At 34.8% G+C, this 23,717-nt stretch overlaps 1 protein-coding gene across 1 annotated transcript; it reads left to right on the top strand.

The window, feature by feature from the left end:
• Nucleotides 1–662: 662 nt before the first annotated feature.
• LOC129273418 (protrudin-like) lies at nt 663–14,278 on the top strand. The gene is made up of 9 exons (XM_054910445.2): nt 663–806; nt 3,931–4,321; nt 5,241–5,311; nt 6,331–6,835; nt 7,706–7,916; nt 8,336–8,398; nt 8,796–8,987; nt 9,867–9,948; nt 11,006–14,278. The coding sequence occupies exons 2-9, from the start codon at nt 4,038–4,040 to the stop codon at nt 11,095–11,097; spliced, it is 1,500 nt and encodes a 499-aa protein (XP_054766420.2). The 5' UTR covers nt 663–806; nt 3,931–4,037; the 3' UTR covers nt 11,098–14,278.
• The last annotated feature ends 9,439 nt before the right edge of the window (nt 14,279–23,717 follow it).

The raw sequence follows: 23,717 nt of genomic DNA, 5'->3' as shown, positions 1-23,717 counted from the left end.
GGAAAATCCTGGATCCGCCCCTGGTAACGGGGGTATTGCGAGCGGGGCGGCTTCTAAACGGAACTTGTTTTTCATCCACTCACTATTTCTTTTGTATTTTATGATATGAAATATTCTAATTTTCTCCCCATTGTCAAGTGAAACAACAATTAATTCCTCTATGAACTTGTGGCCGGGAATTAGCATTGTTTGATACTATTTATACCGTACATGGTTCAGTCAAGTTGGTCCTTATTGTCAAATCTGTATTAAAAAAAATATATTGTATAATTCAAACAATAAAAAACAAAAGAAATATTGAGTGAGGGACATCATCGACTGTCTCATTAGCATGTCACTGACTTTTGCATACCACTGTTATGTGAGGAATAAGCAACACTTTAAAATGTCATAACTTTCTTACTTTAATTTCGATTTTGATAAAAATTTTCAGCATGTAATTATGCTAGTTTGAATTCACATAACATTTTTCTGGGGCGGACTTGACCTTTAAATGGCGCATGAAACTCTCCCCCACGAAAATTGAATGTAAAAATTAATAAGGTGTCTGAAATATATTATTAGAACGAAAAATGTGTGTGAGGGTGTGTGTGTTCAGTTCGTGTGTGTGTTTGTGTCCTGCAAGATTATCAAATAATATTAGGCCCAGCCAGCGCCATAGTGCATTTGGTGTTCCATAGATGGTCATTTACGTTGATATGATTTCCATTACGTTATTTGTGAACGCCTCTCACTTGAAATGATCCTGCTTTGTCCGAGGCTGCCTTGAATGGTGGCATGGATCTGGTATAACCAAGCCCAAGGAGGTACCGTATATTTAAAAGTGAATTTTGTTTATAGATAATTGTGATGGTTATAGAGATTGCAAGATAAGTTATCGTGGATTTTTTTGGCTGAGGCAGGAATCATTCCCCTCACAGCTGCACTGCCGTTTTTTCGCGCAGTGACTGACCCGTACCGCTTCAACGCAGGCTAGCTAGGCGTTGTTTGATGCAATGGAAATTATGGGGGAATCCGGGGGAAAAAAATGCGAACGGGGACCACTCATCCAGGCCAGGAACGAGGTTATATAATGATGGTGGTCCCCAAGTCTGCGCACCTGACAATTTGAGTTAAGATTTAACATGAATTTCTTTTTATTTCACAAAATCTTTCAGACAATCACAATACTAAGACTAAGTGTACCAAATTATAAATATCTCATTAAAATTTGAAAGAAATAGATCTAACAGTAACATGTCTAACGTAATACTTATAGGATTTTCTTGGAAAAAACCTCGGGCACTCGTTTTCACTTCAGATTGAAAAATGAAATGGTACCCCATGTCTGCGCACCCATTCACTTTGCACACGATTCAGGGATTTTGATGAGAAAGGCTGCATTTTGAGGCTGTCACATGGAATTGAATGCCCAAAATTATTTTTTCCACCACTTTGAGTCAGATTTTTTAATGAATATCTGTTCATGTATTGCATGTGTAAAGTTTGTGTTCGTTGCGTATCTTCTTATAGTAGAATAGCGCAGATACACGTGTGCGCAGACTTGGGGGAACTTGCCATTCAGCCAATGGGGGAGGGGGACCTGAAGCTACCCACTACAGGGAGGCAGCGTAGCTCAGTCGGTTAGAGCGCATGTTTCGGATAAGATCGTAGATCTCAACGTGAGGGGTTCGAGTCCTGCTCATGCCGAAACGCGTCTAACAAAAAATCTGATGCTATAGCGTTGTGTGTTAGCGTGCCTCACCATTGTATTCAGTGCAGGTGTGAACCCAGAAGGAAAAACCAGTAAGACCAGTAAGAATTTTTACTGGTTTCCAGTAGAATTTTACTGGTTTCCAGTATATTTTTACTGGGCCAGTTGATTTTTAACTGGACCAGTAAAAATCAACTGGAGACCAGTTCCAACAATTGCATTCCAGTTGAAGCAATATAGTAATACCAGTTAAATTGTTTTTCATCAAACTGGTGTTTCTGGTCCAATAAATGGTTTCCAGTAGATTTTTACTGGTTTCCAGTATATGTTTACTGGACCAGTTGATTTTTAACTGGACCAGTAAAAATCAACTGGAGACCAGTTCAAACAATTGCATTCCAGTTGAAGCAAAGTAGTAATACCAGTTAAATTGTTTTTCATCAAACTGGTGTTACTGGTCCAATAAATAATGACTTTATTTCAAGTCAGATCATTTGACGAATTATGGAATATGAATCTTGCAATTCAGAGAAAGTTATTATCGTTATCATTGTTATCATCATTCTTCTTATAATTATCATAATTATTATCATTATGATTATTATGATCATTGTTGTTATCATTCTTATTACTGTTATCGTTGTTACTGATATTGTAATTATTATTATTAATATTATCATAATTATCAAGTATTAACATTATCATTAAAATAATTATTTCCTTTAATTATGATTAAGATCAAAGCAAGATATATTCCTCTGATATAGTCAACTGGTCTAAAGTAATTCATTGTTTGAAATTGAACTGGTCAAGACCAGTAATACCAGTAATTCTGATGATGCTGATCACGTGTTTTACCTCATTTGCATATTTCCTATTTTAAAAAGAAAAATCAGGATTTAGAATGGAATATCCATGCAATGGCACTCATTGTTGTTTAAAAACTTTCCAAATAAGTGTGTGAACTAATTCACAATGAAAACGTGTAATTTCATATATCAAATTTAAAATAACAGCAGAAACATTAATTTACTAACCATCTTTTCCATCACATTTCACTGACTATAGTATATAACAAACCAAATGCATGTGATAAATTGATCCAGTAAGACCAGTACGAGGACCAGTTCGACCAGTTCGACCAGTTCGAGGACCAGTCAGACCAGTAAAAAATACCAGTAAAGACCAGCTTGAATTGGATACCAGTATGAAGACAAGTGAGACCAGTAACAACCACCAGAAAAAAGACCAGTATAAAATTCCAGTAATTCAAGACCAGTTTAATTTTTAACTGGACCAGTAAAATTTTAACTGGACCAGTATGACCAGTTAGACCAGTAAACCGATGTTCCAATTTCCAGAGTTACCAGTTAAAATTCTACTGGTCTAACTGGTCCAGTGGAACTGGTTTTTCCTTCTGGGAATGCAGTTGGAAAACACTCCGTCCATCGGAAAGGACGCAAATGTTGGTCCCGTGTATAGGAGAGTCACAATCTATGCACGTTAAACCAATGCACTATTCGTCAAAATCAAGCCATGGAAGTTGTGTGTTGTGGAAGCCAGAAGTGGCATCGCAGCATGCGTAGCCAGGAGGCCGATAAATATCATGAATCTTACCTCAATGCTAAATCCCGCTTCAACTGGTCTAGCGTGCGGAATATTTTAGCATCGAAGTGAGATTCATAGTTATCGGCGATGCAAATATTTTTTTTTATCTACTTACTGTTCATAATGTTGTCGCCCTTTTTCATTATTTATCTGGGGATCTTTTTTTTTATTCATCAGAGCGCTTAAAAACGTTGATTTTGAGCATATTTTTGTGTGGGTCCTCTATATGTATAGGTTGAAAGTAAAGTTCTTCTTAATTGCCACTAAACAATCTACATTTTTTATGGAGAAAAAAATAATTTTAATGATTTACTTTACAGCCAAGTTATATGATGACTAGCTGTTGTAAAAACTGACAGTGTAAAAAAAAATCAAGTGTTTATCTCCAAGAAAAAGAGAAAATAAGCCAAACATTGCCAACCTTATTCCATCCACAGGGAGTAGTAACAGAGAACAAGGTTATATCATAACCTTGTACATTGGATGAGTGCTTTATACCACTGACCTATAAAGTCCATAATCAAATCAAATCGAAGGCTAGTCCAGCCGCCCTGTGCTTAGGACAACACTGTTTTGACTGTGGATTTAATGCTGTTATCCTTTTTATTCTTCATTTCATTATCTTGCAGAATTCAGGAATAAAAACTTAATCCAAAGAAATCAAAAGGAACCATCATATTGGTAACAGGATGTAAATGATAAAGACCGGTTACTATCTGTCAGCTTCTGTGTTGCTATGGCAGACTCTAGCAGTATCCACCATCGACCAGTGATAAGATCAAACCAGAGACCTGCTACACCTCCAATTCTCTCCAATTCCCCACCATCGTCAACAAGATCAAATCTCTCTCCTGCCTCATCAAGAGGATTGCACACAACCAAAACATCAAACTCTCGTGTTGTTTATGAGAAAGCTAAGCCTAATAGGGATGTTGGAAAGCTTGTAGATGCTTACAGGAATATTCAAATGTTGTCTTGGCCTCTCGTCCTGTGTTATGAGTTCATCTCAACTATCTTCAGGTAAGGTTCCTGATTGAATTATGTTGAAATGCTGAAGACAAGGTAAACTGATTATTATAAATTGGTCTCAAAGTACAATAGATCATAGATGTTAGTATCGTCGAACAGAATTGTGAAAATATGAGCTACGTAGTACTTAAAGAATTTACATTACATCAACTTACAAGTACATGTTTAACTTTATTTTAATCTCTAGATAGTAGTGCTTCTTTACTCTCAACCCTTTGCCAGATTAATTACATGTAGGCATTTTGAAACACAATCTGACAGTTCTAGTAGTCTATTACAATGTATTTTTCTTCAAAACTCTACAGCCACGTGACAGGATAAAATTTTTGGTTTAAATAGATTTTACGTAACATACAGTGAATTTCTTGAGAAGAAAATCTTCACAATGATGCATCACACAATCACATTTCTGTGACTTTTAATGTGACACTATAAAACACATTACTTCTTGGTCTTACTTGGTCCTACTTCTGGGTCTTACTTGGCCCCACTGCCAAACTGTCAAGTTCAACATGATTAATTCCAGATTAAGACAATTTTATGCCTGGTCAGTCCGGCTCAGCTATTAAAGTAGTTTTGGTAATTCTACCTCAGATGACGTCGCTCAAATTTCTTTAATGAGTAGGCCTACACATGTCTAAATCATGTGTGCTCTGTTGATCACGATACCTTGATGAAGGTAAACTGTACAATTGATACTGATAATATCTTGCAGATTTTGGGTGACCACTCTAAAAATGACTTAATTTGGGCCTGGTCAGTTTGATGTTTGGCACTGAGCATAAGTTTATAAGAGATACAATGTGGTTTATATTTAAAACTTTTTCCTTTTCAATGTAAATGAACATGTAACTTGATTTCCTTGTTATTTTCAATATTATGTGCACCCTGTATAATTTTTATTCCTCAGCTGGGATTACCCGATCCTAACCATCGGTGTTTGGATTATCCTCCAGCTCTTCTCCTTCTACTTGACGACAGGTATTACAGATCTCTGCTTTTAAGCTCTTTAAGAATTAATTTTGATAATTTCACTTATCTTTATAAGAGGGCCATGTAGATGACTTTATGGTGCCACAAAAATGCACATGAGTCAGGATGGCTTTGATATAACCATTTTTTTTTTTATCACAAGTCTATATTTAGGTTGATCTTCTATTTTTAGTAAATGAAGGAAATATTTAGCAATAAATCATACTTGTATCCCTTCTTGATGTTTGAAAGTTGAGACTTGATGTGCAAAATTGACAGCTGCATGGCGAAAGTGATTGACGATTTAAGGTGTAGTATTTGCTATAATTGCTGGTATATGATAGCTATCAATTCTTGCAATAACTGAATAGATTTGTGTTTGAGATTCTACCATAAATCATAGAATAAAAAGCAATCTGATATGATTAAAATTGACTATAAACAATTATAATTTTAATAGTTTCTTGTTTTTATGCCTATATCCATCAAAGGTGGTCACAGCAGGCATTTTTTTCTGAATGTACGTGGTCACAGCAGGCATTTTTTTGTACTATATCTGTTCTTAAAATAGACTTTAATAAGTGTTTGACAGATAAATTTCAAATTTTGCTCATGTATATGGAACCAATAGTGTTTTAAGATTTCAGGATCATAAGTTAAAGGTCACAGTGGTCATTATATACTTGAAAATATCTTGTTATCCCAATAGCTAATGAACTTTTGAGAAATCACCTTTTAATGTGGCCCATGCAAATATGCAGGAGCGAAGATGAACTGATTAGACTTTATGGTTAGGTCATAGGTAATAAAATTCATTGCTTGATTTCAAAATAACAAGATATAGATCCAATGTAAGAATTACAATCATGTTGGTTTATTCATTGTGTATATTGAAGTGACAATCTGATAAGATGCTAAGAAGCTTTTTTAACATTTTAGAACTGGGGTGTGGAATGCATTCTGATCTGGCAATCATGGATGAATTTACATAATTTGTTTTTGTTTCTTTCCATTTCATTGACAAACAGGGCAACTCTTGGTAGTATGTTTTCTGATGCTGTTTGTTATCGCCAGTCTTGGGTACCTGACCTTTACCAGCCAATATCTGACAGAGAAACATAGTTCTTCCAAGAAGAAAAATGTTGGGAATCTTCTATCCTCAAGTTCCTCCTCATCCTCACCATCTGCATCAACATTGCCATCACCAGCTGCACAAGTACAATCTCCAACACCTGGCTCAAGCAATCCGAAGGTAACAAAAGCAGGAGATTCTCAAAAAGCCAAGATTCCTTCATCATCTTCTCCACCCAAAGTAGCAACATCATTGCCTGGTGGAGATGGTTGCCTGGCAACGAATCATCATGAGAAAATTAGGCACAAAGAGCTGGAGATTGACAGTCAGCGGAAGAGAGAACTGTTGAGTGAATATTGTCAGATGATGCAGGATCTTAATCGATGGCTTACAACTGTCTCCAGGTTGCTCCTTTGGATGGAGGATATGTTGCTATGGAGATGCAGATGGAAGACCCTCTTGTGAGTATACTGTAGAGACTTCACAATTCAATAAATACCAGATGCCAGTCATTTTGTGATTCCAAGCCATACACCTTCACATTTCAGGACTTTTGAAGCTTTGTGTTTTACAGTGCATACTTTCTATCTCCTTTTTAGGCCCTGTATAATTGTAAAACTGACTGGCATCCTTGTCTTTTAGACAGGTTTGTCAGACAGAATTGGCTCTCTTTTTTTTCAAGTTCATTTATTTTTATATATAAGAATGTAACAGATTTCTTTTTAAGTAGCTGGTTCCATGCTCTCAACACCAACAGTACAGTTGAACCTACCACTTACTTGTCTTCCACCTCAATCTACAAGTGTCATATCTGAGAAAATTGTAATCAGTTTTACCTTATTTTCGTCTAATGAGTGCAGAAAATTAAGCAGATTGAACTACCATTTTCAGCTTGACGACTCAAATTTAGAGCGTGTATATATCAGCTATGAATAAACATGTATTTTTCATTGTGCACATTTTAAAAAGCTGTAATCAGTTTTACCTTATTTTCGTCTAATGAGTGCAGAAAATTAAGCAGATTGAACTACCATTTTCAGCTTGACGACTCGAATTTAGAGCGTTTATATATCAGCTATGAATAAACATGTATTTTTCATTGTGCACATTTTAAAAAGCAAACGCACATCAAAATCTTGATGTGTTGGCAAAGTACTAAGTCAATCCTATGGTGCCGTTAGATTGGTTGATTGTCTATTGGTGCAAACTGACATCCATCCTCCATCCTACTTCAATGTTGATCTACATGTAATCTCAATCCTCTTTTAATTCATAGCATTTCTGTAACTTTTCCTTCAGGAAATAAACAATCTCTGCCTTTCACTCAACAGATTCTACCTCACTTTATATACTGGTGTATTATGCATCCTGTATGTTCCATTTTGTTGGATCACCATGGCAACATCAAATTGTCTAATTCTTAGCCATCCACAGTGCTCTGTAGGTTTTGAGAAGATGAAACGTTGGATTACAATCAAGATGGATCCAAGTCAAGTAAACAAAGATGAAAGTTCAAATCATCTAAAAAACTCAAATGAAAATGTGAGTTAATATTTCATTTTCTCAAACTTAACTAAACTTTGATTTTTGTGTGGTTCACTTCAAGGAAATGCTTAAATTGCTCTTTACAGTATCCAGTCTCTATCGTTCTTTTTTTTAAGATTTGTAGGTGGATTGGTCCTTCAGATATTTGACTATTCAATCAGCTGAAATGAAACTCTTATAATTTTACATCTTGAAGGTGTCCTGGTTTTAACCAGAATTGGGTCAGAAACTGAATGAATACAGCAAATGAAGTTCTTTGCTGCTGCTAATAAAAATCGAATGTGAACCCATATTTTTTTAATGTAAACCCTTATTTTTCATGAATGGAGGGGGGGGGGGGGTGGCAGAAGCACATAAACAGACTTATTTTTTTTAATATCCAAGGTGAATAAAATCATTAATTTCCTATCTGACAGGATCCTACTGACTCGCGTTTGCAGAACGATCGTGTTGTTTCTTCACATCCCTTATCCGATGATGTAAGTTATAGTAACATACCTTTCTTGAATCCATATTGGAAAACCAATATAATGTATAATATACTCACATTGATATGGTATGATATTATGTCTTGATATACGTCATTGGCTACCTATTTCTTTGTAAAGAATGGCAGCTTAAAAGATTGATTACTTTGGCACAAGGTGATTTTGGCACTTTCTTAAAATACTCACCCAAGCATGAACTTATGCTACAGAAAATTTTATAAAATGATTTTGGATTAAACACTCTTCTCTCAGAATTAAACTCGGAATAACAATTTATTGCCTTGGAATAATTAGCCATTCTTGAGGGGTAACATTTTGTTTCGACTCATCTAGAATATAACAAGATTCAAATGCGCTGATTATTTGTAAATATTATGCAATATTTCAGGTAAATGGGAATGAGGATACTGATGAAGAAGTTCAGAAAGAGAAAAGGATGAAGACAACTCAAGTAGTATTACCAGCACATAGCAGGCCAGATAGTGCGCCAGCTACTCAACAACAACAACAACCCAAGAAGTTTGAAAGTGGCATGTGTTATTTATGTGGGACTCCCTTCACATCAGTCTTGAAGAGAAGGGTAAGATTAAGATGTGAAATGGTACTTGGAATTTATTTACTGTGCCGTACATCATAAAAAAGGCAGTCACCCTGTTCATATTCACCAGCTAGCTGCACAAAAGCTGCGATGTTGCAGCTATTTTGCCAGCATGTTCCTTTCCATGGCGTATATGAACCGGATTAGATACATTAGTTATTGTTATTCACATTTCGAGGTATTTAAACAAACACTTAAACTAATTTGTTTTATAATGGCAATTATTTTGCCTGTAGTAAAGGCTACATCTAGATCAATCTTTAGTCAATTGCAGAATTGCTTTTATAAAGACGTAGAGATTGTAATAGGCTGTAGCTATGATTTTTCTACTTCTATATAACTACTCACAACTATGGATGTGATTTTCCAAGTTTTAACACATTTTGATATCAAGAACTTTATCATTTTTGCTTAAGTTTGGATCATAGACAAGACCAAAGTGAGACAGGCTGACCATTTCTCAACAGCCAGTCAGAATAAAAATTTCTATGGATGTAAAACTTATTGGCCCGTATTCTGATAGCAGGTTTAACTTAAACTCAGGTTTAAAGTTGTGGTTTAAGTATGGGAAGCCAAAAGTATCAAAATGTTCATTAAGTTGTATGTTTGCTATGTTTACTGTGCTCTTTCCTGATTCATTTATGGTGAAGACAATCATCTATTTATACTTCCTAGACAATTATTAATGATTTGAGAGCCAAATGAGCTGAAGTATGATATCTCTACTGTTAGTGATATATGTAACAATTGGCTATCCATACTTAAACCACAACTTTAAACCTGAGTTTAAGTTAAACCTGCTATCAGAATACGGGCCAATTAATTTTGTATATGATCCTGATGATTTTATTGATATTTCAGAGATACTGTAGGTACTGTGGAAGAGACTTTTGTCCCAAATGCTGCAGTAAAAAGCTACCAAGATCTGCCCTAGGAGCAACAGGTTTGTCACCCTGGTTGATTTAAGAATTCTTGAATCGCATGTTGACTCGTGGACTGCTGCGTCATTTCATTACAGTAGTCTATTTTGTGTTCAGGGTCCCGTAACACACAGGTTAGCGATTGATCGTACATTTGATTTTCACGATTGATTGTAAATTGTAGTCAATGCAATCAATCGTAGAAAAATGTTCTACGATCATTGCTAAGCTTTGTGTTACAGGCCCCTGAGCATACTAAGTAGGAAGAGCTTCATTGCTTATCCAATATCCTGCAAAAGACGTTATGAGGGGAATCCATATTGTTGTCATAAAGAGTTCATATGGCAGTGTTACCCAAGTTATGGCATACTCAGTGCTTCACGTTGCTCCTCGCCTCCAACTATCATGGCAGACGTTTCTTAGCAGTCCATTAGTCAATAAGCAATTCTCAAACTCCCCATAGCCCCTTGACCTGATCCTTCTCTTTCGAATCAATGCCTGTTTGGTCTATTCTCTCATGGTCTTATCCTATTTCATCTATGATATCAGTTATCATTTTACTCTTATTTACAATTCATGTCAAATTGCGAGAGTACAGGTAGCCTGTATAAACTGAATCAACCATACTACATGCATACATAGATATAATATGTTCCTCCATAACACCCCCCCCCCCATATAAAATCTGCCCTGTGACTCGACTACAACAACTCAAAACTCTCTTTTTCTGTACCTTCTTGTTCCAATACCACTTTTTTAATCAGATGAATTGATAATAGAGACAAAATTACAATTAATGAAGCTGACATTAAATTCTAGACTGATCAATGCTAAAGTTGATTCACTCTCAAATAAATAAATTTCACTCAGTCGAGCCAACATATTGAAAAGCAATTTGCATATAAGTGAAATATTGATAGCATTTCCATTCAGTTATAACATGTAGTTATAGAATTGCTTGATGAATTAACTTGTGAATTCAGGTAGGAGTTTCATTATTGGTATGTAAATGATAGGAAAACAATATTTTCAACTTTCATCAATACTCTCTCTTTGTATTTCTGTTTTTCTCAACCTCAGCTCCAGCCGCTCAGACAGAGAAGGAACTGGTTTGCAACCTGTGTGTTATAAAACTTACTGGGGAGGAGGTTGGCGGTAACAAAGTCAGATGACAATTACCTCCTGACCAATCAAATGTCTGCATTAAAACGTCTAATCTACCGACGACAGTTCTGCAAACTTATGCCTATGGACATGGCTTGGCTTAAGTATTTGATCATTGTCAATTGTTTTTTTGATATAATCATGAAGAACTGAGCTTATGTCCAAGGTTTTGCTTAATTTTGTAATTGTTTGTGATCATGCCTGATAACCCTTTACCATCTTGCAGGAATGATATCCTTTACCATGGTTGCGCTGCACATCTGACCATTGTTGTATTCTTCCTGCTACTGTTTGACATAGCTTCATGAAGGATTGGTCAAATTGTGCGAGTTATTTTGACCAGTTTCGTGGTCATATCCTGACTAGCACAGACCAATCCTGATGGTTGAGGTACAGTCCTAAAGGCACCAAGTTCCTGGTTTGAGTATCGAGTCTGCAACTGTATTCTGCTCGACGAGACCAAGAACAATATTGGCCTCGACCTTTGCTTCTGGCCTTGCGTACAACACTGTTCTTTACCTATGTATTCCTTCATCTTTTTTTCCTGTACAAAATATACAGCAATTATCATGGTTCCTTCTTTGCTTGTTACCAGAATGGACAATCCTATGATTATCAAGTGGTAACCAGGATAATCAAATTCATGAAAACACTAGGCAATGGTAAAGGCAGTTAGTACCAAAGCCAGGGTAATATTCTGAATTGGCAACTAGATAGATGCACTATATAAATGCTGTATATGAAGAATCTAACTTTTACATTCCTACCATAACCAATTATTTCCTATCGAAATGGGATTGCTAACTCTTATCTGCAATCCTATTGTGTGGATTTTTTTTATGATGTGTGATTATTAGTTATCCTCTCTCAATATGTCACTCTGGCCATTGTATCTGACCGTGATTGGACTAATACTATATTCTCCAGTATTTAAGCCTTTGTGTGTCTACTTAATAAGAAATATGTTCAGGATGAAAACATGTTAACTATTGCTAACTGATAACATGTTTAATAATTTAACCTCCTTTAGACCCAAAGCAGAATGTCAAAAGCCAGGACAAATGAAGATTTAAAAAAAAAAGTTATTAAAGCATCTTGTATAATCTCACCTGGGGCCTTTCCTATGAAGAGATACAATCACACAATATCAGCTATAATAACTTTTGTATGACAGTTTGCCGTAGACTTATGTCGCATTGTACTCTTAATGGAGACCAATCAGAATATTATAATCTTGTTTGTTAGCAAAAACATCAATTGCTTTTAAGTTGGACAATTGTGGAAAAGATAAATGAACTTTGTTGATTCTGTCATATGGAAGCTAATAAGTAGGAGTAGGACCCTATTTAATCATACCTGTAAATTAGTTATATTAATCATAATTATTCTTTACCAAGTTCACGTCATACCAAGCGCATAATTTTCTATTTCTGTAACAATGAGTGGAATTGGGGGTAAGGGTTTTCCGAGGCCTTATGGCCCTATTACATGTTTAATAATATACGTTTATGTTCAATTGCTTCTAATAGATTCAGTGAGACTATGCCCCCATAATGCACCATAATAATTAAGGCCATGCCTTTGAAATATATTTTCACCTACTTGACATTCAAGTTCTCAAATTGTTGGGGAACAGCCATTACATAATAATTTTATCTGTATGCACTCAAATTTTGTGAAGTTAGAGACTATTGTCATATTAAACTATAATGTTTGACCACTAGGCTAACCAGTCCTGGGCTCTGTAACACAAAACTTTGTTATCATTGTCTGATGACTAGCTATTGTTATAAGCTACTTGAATGGTGTCATTTGGTTGACCAAGAATGAAATATAAAACCCCTAAAACAAAAAGCACTAAACAAAGTCTTGATTACATTTTAAGTATACATTAGCTGAATGAATAGATGTTCCAAATGATATTCTATAGTTTTTAATATCGATTGGAATTAGGACCCTTTGCCTAAATTGTATTGAAAAAATGCTAATTGAGATTTGGTGTTCTTGAAAGTACTACAAGCTTTAAGGTGTGCTGCTTAAAACCTATCAATACTAAACAAACGCAGGAATATGCAGTTACATGCAATTGAAGATGATTTTGTGTTGACTATGTGCAATGAGTTGTAAATAATACCTGAAATATATATATAAATATGGAATATTTTAATGCTGATATTAAATTGTGAATATTTCTTTGTCTATACAAATATCTATAAAGAATAGAGTGATATGGCATCAACATTTAATACCCTTATAGCAAATATGTACTACAATCATGTAAACTTCTAATTGTGTATTTTTACTTTAATACAATAATGTGCTGTGGTGTTTTAAGCTTGAGTTCTTTCTGTGTGTTTGTATGAATTTCGATATCATGTACATTAGAAAAATAACGCATGATACTTCAAAGTGCAGAATATATTATATTATACTATCATCAAATTATGATATACTTGGTTAGTGATATCATTTAAAGACTGCTTCAATTAATTTACCGAGTACCAGTATTTTTTTTTTTTCATTATAATCTATTAGATCATTTATAACCTGGTTAAAATAGCTTAGAAGAGTGTTAGAGTAGAATTTTTTTTTTTTAATTCAAACATTGATTTTAGAAACATTTAGAAATGTTTTGTACATCACTGGTCCCTAGCCCCCCCCCCCCCCCCCCCGGTTAATCCTGGATCAACCCCACCCCCAAATTTTGTAATATAAAGCAGATATTAATCTCATTGTGTAATCTGAGAAAACATGGATGGTTTTATAATACAAATAATGCACAGGTTTTATTATGTGTGATGTAACTGGAGATGTAGAAATTCCCTGTATTCACAAGATTGTGCAAAAGCAGTTGGCACTAGTGCTTCATGCTTTTCACCCTTGAGGATGCCTGTTGCTATTCACATACTAACACATGAACAATATTTTAACAGATTTATATTTCCCCATGCAGGCAGAAGAATTACTTAATATTCACTAAAAATTAGCTACTTTAATAGGTTTCATTGATTTTAGTGTAGAGAAGTTGATTTCCTGATTTCTAGTTTTGAGTGCATGCTATTTTCTTCCTTTGAATGTCACTCTTTTGATTCAGCTAGAGACAAGGTATAATTGTTTGTGTGGTGTCATGAACAACTTACTTAGATTTAATATACTCTCTGCTTAAAATCATTTATATGATGACAAGACAAACTGTTTTGTCATGGTAAAGCCATTCAATTATGTTTATTTTTTTATTTTGTCAATATTTTCCATAATTTCCTGTTTTCCCCCCAAATGTTAGTCTTTCAAAGATGTTTTTGTAATGATTGTGTAATGTGCTCTCACTCAAGTGCCAAATGTTTAGTTTTGTTTCTGCTTTCAAATGCATCTGCATAGATTGCTTACGAATGTGATGCAATGTTTATTTTGAATAATGTGAGGTAAGGTTTTACCGAAGTTTTACAGTTCATTAAAAAGAAAGAATGATTATCTATGGTCATTCATGTCAAATGTCGAACAATTGAAATTTGATGGTAATTTCATTGGTATTCCCATAGCCTTATAAGGACTGGGCTATTATTATTATTTTATTCGGCATAATCAAACATTATTTTAAACAACATAATACAAACAATAGGGTAAGGAGAGTCACATGGATGTTGGGAAAGGAAAAAGATTAACTAAATAACTATAACCCGAAGGTATTCCTTTCCAATCCATGTGACTTACAAAAATAACATACATGTTTGTAAAATACAACTACTTATATAGTTGTTGAAGATCACAACACACATTTCTGAAGTATTGAGAACTGGCTGGGTTTATAATGACCCACCCCCTTTCATGTCTCAAATTTGGTCTTGGGAGATGCCTGAGACTTCAAACAATAGCCATAAAATTTCATGGTGTTATACGTTGTAGAATAATAGCATGTAACATTGAATGGGCATGAGCTCCACTCCCCCATTCATTCCTTTTAAGGAACAAATTAAACAGGGATTAATTCTAAACTCAACATATATTTAAGTAAATACTTATGGGAGCCTATGTTACATCTTCCTTTTTTAATATTCATCACAAAGGTGATTTACATACTCGCTGTCTTTTCCTTTTCAAATTATTTTGAAAATGAATTATATGAAATGTTTCATTACAAGATTTACAGGGTAAATAAACTGACTGCAAACACTCCATATTTCTGTATACCAAGGTAAGCGATGCCTTTTTGTGCCCTGATTTTTTTTTTCAGCTTTAAATGTAGGGTTTGCAGAGAAGAAACATTTTCAATAAATCACATCTATATTGCTTTGTCTCGTCAAATTGGTAAGATAACATTTCTTATCAAATTTTAATTGTATATATGTATCCATGTTTACTCGATGTCTGGTTGGAAAATTACAATTAATTTTTGTTGCCCACATTATCACTCTACCAGTAGACATTTTACTTGTATTATGAGTAATGTGAAGTTTTAATCTGTTAATATTTTAATGATATTTTCTTATGATGTTTTTACCTCCTTGTGTGACATAAATGTGTAAGGAAAAAATCTGTTTCATGCCTGATGGAAAATGATTATCTTGTGGGAAAGCATTCAAAACCTGTTTTGTTTCAATTCTATTATTGAAGTATAGAATTTAGTTATTAAATCCATCCAAATTTGTATCTTTTGAAAAAATGTAAACTTATGAAATACACAATTCATTTTCCATCTTTCCCTTTTTAGTATCTTCTCGAAATTATGAAAAATAAAAGAATGTATTTCTAAAAAGTTTTTTTTTAATTGGGTTTTTATTTATATTTATTTTATTTATTTTTGTTCTTTTGCAGATAAGAGCAGGCACTTTGGGTAAAATTTGAATATACTTTTTTGTTTCATGGAATGACGGCATATTTCCTTTTATTGAAATAACTTAGTGAGTATTGGTATTTGTCAATTTAAGTGTTTGCTAAAACCTGTATCAAAGGGCATTAAACTAGTAAGCAATTGTACTTGGGAAGGGTGTCCCTAACCATTTTTTGTCTGGCCTGAACGAAGTTCGGTAGAGACCTAGTAATCACTTTTCCTGTTGATCTGTTAGTCTGTTCAACTTGCTCTCATTTCTTTATTCCTGCATCAATTAAGTTCATACTTGGTACGCATGATCCATGGGTAATACCACATGTGTGTCTATGAGGGTGATGGGGTCAAAGGTCATCTAGGGGTCAAAAGCTCAAATGATATGAGGTCATGTCTGTTCCAAGAATATTATTATTTTTGTTCAAATTGCTCTCATTTCTTTATTTCTGCATCAATTGTGTTTACACTTGTTACATATAACCATTGGGTAATATACTACACATATGTCCATGAAGATGATAAGGTCATAAGATCATATTGCATATTTTATCGATCACGATATCAGGCGAGACTCGTGGTTTGTGAACCACCTAGTCTTTAAAATGATGGTGGCATGGTATCCAGGGTTCACAAACAAATGGCTTTTAAAAAGCCCAGAAACAAACAAAAAGAAAAACCAGTGATTTCAGGTAAAGTGATGTTTTTAAAAAGCTGTTGAGATGCAGTGAAGTTTCATTTTGCTCTAAATTTGTAGACTGCGTGAAGTTGATTCAATTGAAACAAATTCAAAGCCTGGAGATGTTACTGACTATTTTAGTTCTAAAATCTCTAAAAGCCAAAGATTGAGTGCATTCTCTTGTTAGTAAACCTTTTGTGTGTTCTTTACCATTCCATATGTTATTTTGTTCATTTTTAATTATTTTTTAATAGAACTGTCAGAGCAGATACACATATACTCATCATGTGTGATATTAACCAGGTTTTATTAATACACTAGAGTATATAAGCCCAATGTGTGTGTTAAAGGATATTAAGTTTGGATCTTTCCTATTACTTGTTCATTTAAAATACATTGTGTGAATATAACAACATATTTTGTTCTATGTGCAGAAACTATGTCGTAATGTTGCTATGTATGATGAGAATCATGGCTTTCTAATAAATTTGATCTGAGATAATGATATTTATCATGTGTATTCAGTGAATTATTCACAAAAAACATTGCTTTTACATTTTCTTATGCTATATGATATGACTCTCCCCTTTTCTGTTTTTTTTTTACATGATAGTGCAGACATACAATTTGGGTCAAAGTTTACATATACCTTGATTCAGTTTACACAAAGTTTTTGATTGCCAAAAATAGGACAAGCATACAAGTTTTTTGTGTTTTTTATAGAGGGGGGAGGGGGAGGGAGAGATAGGGGTGGGGTTGAGAAAGCGCGTAAAGGCGTAATTTTAGGTGTGATCATGGACCTAGTAGGACCTTTATGATTAAAAAATATTTGTGTTTTTATACCACGAAGTCGGATAAGAAATAAAAGATTTGTAGAATAAACATTTCTTTCTGCTTCGGCCTCTGATATGATTGAAGAATTAATTAGTTGATGGGTTAATAATAATTGAACACTTATTTGGACAAAATCTAATCACGAATAGTTTGAGAGATTATGTTGCTGTATACATAAATAACATTTAACATATACGTGTGATGATGATTTGATCTTTTCTTTTTCTACCTCTGCGGATGTTCAATTATTATTCCCTCTCGAATGAGAACCCTAATTGTTCCATAATAAATCATGTATTCTGGGTTTTGTTGAGATAGTCGTGAAATGCTATTCTTGGATAGAATGTTTCATACGGCTTGAATTTAAGGTGTGACTCGTTAACGATGCCAATCCTAGCATGAAAGATATATCCGCTACCGACGATGAATTTAATCGGTGTGGATTAATTCTAATAAGATGGATATTAATCCAATCCTCAATAGCTGCGCTAATAGAGGAAGGGGATAATCTGGTTACGTGTGACACGACGGAATAGGTCAATCAATGTTATTGACACCTCATATCACGGGAGATATAAGATGAAGGTGACAGAAGGAGGATATTGATATAGATTAGGATATGCCACTCAGGGAAGATCCTAAAATAGTTCTACACTATCAAGTCAAAAAACAAACTGAAGAGTAGTAGTATTACTTCTTTTTGCCAGAGGATACAATTATTACCCCATCTTTATAAGCTCGAGCTACCACTTTCTCAGCTGCACTCAGTGCATAAAAAATAAAAATGAAACTATAGTAGGAGTAGTAGTAGAAGTAGTAGTAGTAGTAGTAGAAGTATTAAGGGGCCGCGGAAAAAGAAAAAAAAACTGTACAAAAAAGTAAAAATGACCACTTTTGACTCATCCCCCCCCCCCACTTTGAAAACTGTTCCGCGGCCCCTAGTAGTAGTAGTAGTAGTAGTAATTTGTACGTCCGACCCCCATTTTTCTCAAGTCTTACTTCACTTTATAAACTCATCAAGTCATGGTCCTTTGAGAACATTACAGACTGTCAAACGAACAAGAAATCAGAAAAGAAATTTCATGAAGGTCCCACGTAAGGGGGTCGGACGTATATATTTTATGGAATTGCCCCTGTCTAAATATTGATCACTTAATGCAAATATCTTCACCATTCATGAAAACTTGGGACGCAACAGGAGAGGAACGGAAGGAAAGGAAGGGCGCCCCCTTCACATCAGTTCGAGGTACATGCATGATGAACACGTTTCAGAGGGTTATTGATTGGGTGTTTGGAGGACCAAAATAATTGAATAGTTCCTACAGCTGTTTCATCGATCATATTCATGCTGTTTATATGCTTCTCCTCCGTTTATCATTTCCAGCTTCCATGTGGGAAAGGCGCAAAGTCAATTTCATTCATCATGTAATTGTAAACGATCTGCATCTCCTGCTTATTAGCCCCATCATAGCCAACCGAATTCTTAGTTTTCATGGCGGCAAAAAAAATCACCAGGGCAAACAAAAAAGGGTAATTCGCCCACGAATGAAATGTACCAAATATTCCTTGTAAATTGTAGCTCCCGTATTTTTTTCAGTTTGATACAAAATATTCAAGAAAAGGGGGATTCGAGCATAGGCGGCGGAAGCGGGGGGGACGTGTCCCCCCTAAATTTGAGGTGGGGGGGGACGGTCCCCCCTAAATTTTTCGTTGATGACCTTTTTTTTTTTTTTTTTTTTTTTTTTGCTTGTCAATTTTTTTTTGTCGGTCCCCCCTAAATTTTTGGTTGATATATAACCTTTTTTTTTTTTGCTTATCAAACATTTTTGGTGGTCCCCCTAAATTGTTTGGCTTCTGCCGCCAATGGATTCGAGTAAAGTATAGCCCGTGCAACAACAGTATTGAACAACATGAACAAAGGAGGTTATTTTAACGGCATCGTTGGTTTGCTCCGGGATTTGCTTGTATCAAGAAAAGTATGATACACAGAACTAATCATTATTACATTTGGGGGGGGGGGTCGATTAAATTTAGAAGTCCATTTGCGTCAGTGGCTCAGCTGAAAAGAGGAAATAAAGCAATCCACTGCTAAAATAGTTTTTTTTTACGGGTTGATGGAGTGATTTGCAAACAATATAACAGATTGTGACAACATTTTTTATAACTTGTAATAATTTCTCATGCGTATCCAGATTAATGTTATGCATTCCTTATTTTGATTTTCATTTCTTTTATATTGTATAATTTAGAGCTAGGTTACGTATTTTTATCAAAAATATTTTCATGAAAAGGATATCAAGAGAAAATGATAGAACATGTATACAGGAATGCAAACAAGTCAGTGGAAACTTTGGATATGGGTTGAAATAAAGGTGAAGGGAAAGTTGAGAATGGGAAGAAATAAGAAGAATGGGGGATAAAAAACGATGGAACGAAGTAAAGAGAGAGGAGGGGGGTGGATGAGAGGGATGGCGATAATGATCTTCGAACCCCGGGCTTGGGCAACGGCTGAAATGATTTGCAATTTAAATTGATCTTCTATAATATCTCTTCATTGAACCAGATGTTATTACATCAAAGAAATATTAGGTTGGTTGGTCAAGCAGGAATATCTGTTAATTTTCCAATACAATAATGAATATAATATACTTGAGAAGCCCCCCAAAAGACAAAGAGGCGGCACCCTCTACGGTCTTATTTTTCAGTTTAAAAAAAAATCTGACAAGCGATATAAATATTTTAAAAGTTCACTCTCCAAACGCATATACCTCAGTCACATTTGATCAATGGTGGCCCTACGGCGAGTCGGAAACGACCGTTTTAACATTAAGTGTAAACGACTGTTTTTTAATCGCAGTACGGCCGCCGTAGAGCAACTGAGGTATTCATTAAAAAAATTGACACATCAGGGATTCGTATCACCACGAGGGGGGGGGGGCAAAAATTTGCCAATTCGGGAGTAGGTACATACCCCATAAGCATGATCTCCCACCCCCCCCCTCCCCTCCATCACTCTCCTCCCTCATCATCATGGAGAAAATGCATTGTTGTTTGTTTTCTTTATGATATTCAGTAAAACCTTATACCCGATCAAAGATGAAGAAATGAAACTGAGAATATTCAAGAAGAGGAAAGCGACAAGTAAATATTTTTCGAGGATTACATGTTTATGACTTTCTACTTATCTATTTTTTTTTTCGCAATAGTAGCATCGAATCTTGAAATCTGGGAGTTACTCTGATTGTATTGTATAGACATTTTACAATGATCCCAACGCTTAATTGACAATTGCTTAATTTATATATTAACATTAGGTACACCCCTAATTAATTTGACCAAATCGTTTCCTCATACTCGCCCAATCAATTATAAAAGGCTCGTGGGCAGTGCGGTTCAGAATTACTTCCAAAGCAGGATGCTTGCATGAGGACTGGAACAGGAATAAATGGACGTATTTTAATTTCACCATCCGTTCCTTACTACATCATCATGATACCTATATATGTGACGTCATAAGGAACTCACACCAGGGAAGTGATTACCCCTACATGATTTAATCAAAGTATTAATAAAAAGTCATTTAAATTTTTAACCCTCCCCGTTTTCTTTCTTGAACATGACGACCATCGTCACCATAGCAACCCGGACGTCATTGTCATGATTATTATCATCACCATAGTCACCATGACTTGCAATCATTTTCACTTTTCAATTCATCTTCACTTTCTTTAGAGTTATGTTGAACTACAGTGTCTTTTTCTTCTTCTTCTTCGACTTCTTCTTCTTCGACTTCTTCTTCCTCTTCTTCTCCCTCTTTTTATTTTTCTTTTCTTCTTCTTCTTCTTCTTCTTTATTATCACTGTGATCCTCTGTATAATCATAATCACAATCGCAATCATCAACATCATCACCACCATCATCAAGATCATCATCACCGTCATCATCATCCTCATCGCCATTATCTCATTTTTAACCATTTATACAAATTTTTCTGTTTTCTAGATTTATGCTGGGAGGCCGGGGGGGGGGTGTCGGGGCATCGTGTGTGATGCCCGCCTTGAGCATAATTGAGCATTATACCAAAATAAAAGAAAATGACGTATGATGCATTTTCAAAGAACAGAAAGACGTCCGTTAATTCTGCTGATGGAACAAATTACAGTTATTATTTTGTTTTTCATATTTTCATTTAGTTTGACAGAGCTTATATATTATCACGTTGATAATCATGCATCAAACACTTTCGCAAATGAGTTTCAGTTATAAGAATTTTAATCACGGGCATATATTCTAATTGACATCAAAATCTAAGCTTTGTCAATCAAAATTTATTCATCTCAGTTTGTATCTGATATTCAAGGTTTCATCTACTAAAAATTCTCAAAAGCAATTACGTAGATTTTATTTGTTTTCTCGCTGAATTCCATAATAAGAAAGCTTGACTTTTAAAAGAAGGGTAAACAGAAAAGCAATGAAACGACAGGAAACATTTTAACTGTGCCAACAAATCCACATCAACGATTTGTTTCATGCATTTCCACCAAAAATAATGTTGTTTCTCTGGTAAACAAAACCGATGATGCATCTTTGATTTGTAGCAGCATCCCAATGTTTTCCCTTAACACACTGAAAAAAAATGAATGAATAAAGCGAAAGCACTTGAAAGGGATTCGATATTGACACGTCTTTGAAATTGAAAAGTTAAAGTAGACAGCCATTTAATTTGAACCAAGAGTTCGATGCACATGTTTACATGTTTTCCCGCTCTTTCAGCGAAGTACGATGTCCTTGAACCTATACATCTCATTGTGAAGACGGAAAAACATGCTTATAATCCCTCGGGGTATATTTTCTAATAACCAAATGAGAGATAGATATTTGAAGGGAGTGAATTGAGAAATGGCTAATTATCTTCAAGTAGCAGTAGACAGGAAATGTGGCGGACACAAAGTTCTTAAAGTGGAAATCTCTGTCAAGTTAGCTTTAAGTGAAATAGAAAAACAAATCAGGCAAATATTGTAGGACATCCATCAATATAGAACAACAATATACTTTCTCAAGTTCATATACTTTTTGAGATATTATTTGGGAATTGCTCTCAAATTTTGTCATGTTTTCCTTTACCAATGCATTGCTTCTGTAAGCATGCTTTAAAATTCGTTTTATTTATCATGTTTTTCATGAATAATACAAAAATTGAGATTTATGAAATTTATTTTGGAATTTACGATAGACGACGTCGGGGGTGGTGCATGGTGGCTTGCATGCGACGTAAACATGTGTGTATATATATATGCATATATATATATGTATATATATAATGATTATTATTATTATTAATATAAGTGCTCTTTATACCTGTGCTTAATTTCAACGTGTTTGCCGAGCGCCAGTGAGAAAATCTCGAAGTGATATAGTTTGATAATCGTGTGACGTGAATGGATTCCAGCAGATGGAAAGATAGTATCCGGATAGCATGCCAGGAAAAAAATGAGTGCAAAAATCGTTAAAGAGGCGCTTATAATATGGTAAATCATACAGATATGAATCTACAGACATTGTTACTTATTATTGTTTGACAACAATAATGAGTTATTATCGATGAACGCCAGAGTGAAAAATGCATCAAATATGTAGCCGCCGAGCCGACTTCCATGACTACGTCACGTCGGTCTATATTGATTGTGTCGTTGGTAACGATTCCATCATAATTTTTATTTTTGTAAGCATTAATTTCAACTTTTCTTCATGATAATGTAACGTATATATTTTTTTTCATTATTTTCTGACCAATAAAAGCTAGCAAAATGAACAAAGAATACATATATTATAATTAGGCCAATAGAGAGGACATCATTGAGCACTAGAAGAACTTGTTGCTTGTTCCATTTTCGTGATTTTGGCATATAGTGCTCACGCGATCATGGTTTCGTCTTGAGACACGTGACTATTCAATTTGTTCATCACACGTGATCATAGCCAACATTCTTTGTATTTTACACCTGATCTTTTCACAATACATGTAATGCCGTCAATTATGTATGATAATCCATTCATTTCCTTTCCGTAAAACCATCTTAATAGTATATGTATAAACATTTTGAAAAGGTCTTGTGTTTTTTATACTGCAGGTTTGACGTCTGAATGTTACTAATATCAATACATATATGTTTTCAAAATATACCAGCTGAGTTCGATGCATTATACCACCGATTGTTTCGAAATGTAGATAATATATATAAGGATTATATATATATAAAATGCCAACTGATGTATGCAACTAATCATATTTGACT

The sequence above is a fragment of the Lytechinus pictus genome, chromosome 12 (assembly GCF_037042905.1).
Source record: "Lytechinus pictus isolate F3 Inbred chromosome 12, Lp3.0, whole genome shotgun sequence".
Taxonomy (NCBI): domain Eukaryota; kingdom Metazoa; phylum Echinodermata; class Echinoidea; order Temnopleuroida; family Toxopneustidae; genus Lytechinus; species Lytechinus pictus.
This window is presented reverse-complemented; position numbering and strand designations above follow the sequence as displayed.

What these genes read in the sequence shown, in the direction of transcription:
- LOC129273418 (XM_054910445.2), top strand. Translation starts at nt 4,038, where the DNA reads ATGGCAGACTCTAGCAGTATCCACCATCGACCAGTGATAAGATCAAAC. An exon ending in TTCATCTCAACTATCTTCAG is followed by an intron (nt 4,322 to 5,240) that starts GTAAGGTTCCTG and finishes TTTATTCCTCAG; the next exon opens with CTGGGATTACCCGATCCTAA. An exon ending in CTCCTTCTACTTGACGACAG is followed by an intron (nt 5,312 to 6,330) that starts GTATTACAGATC and finishes ATTGACAAACAG; the next exon opens with GGCAACTCTTGGTAGTATGT.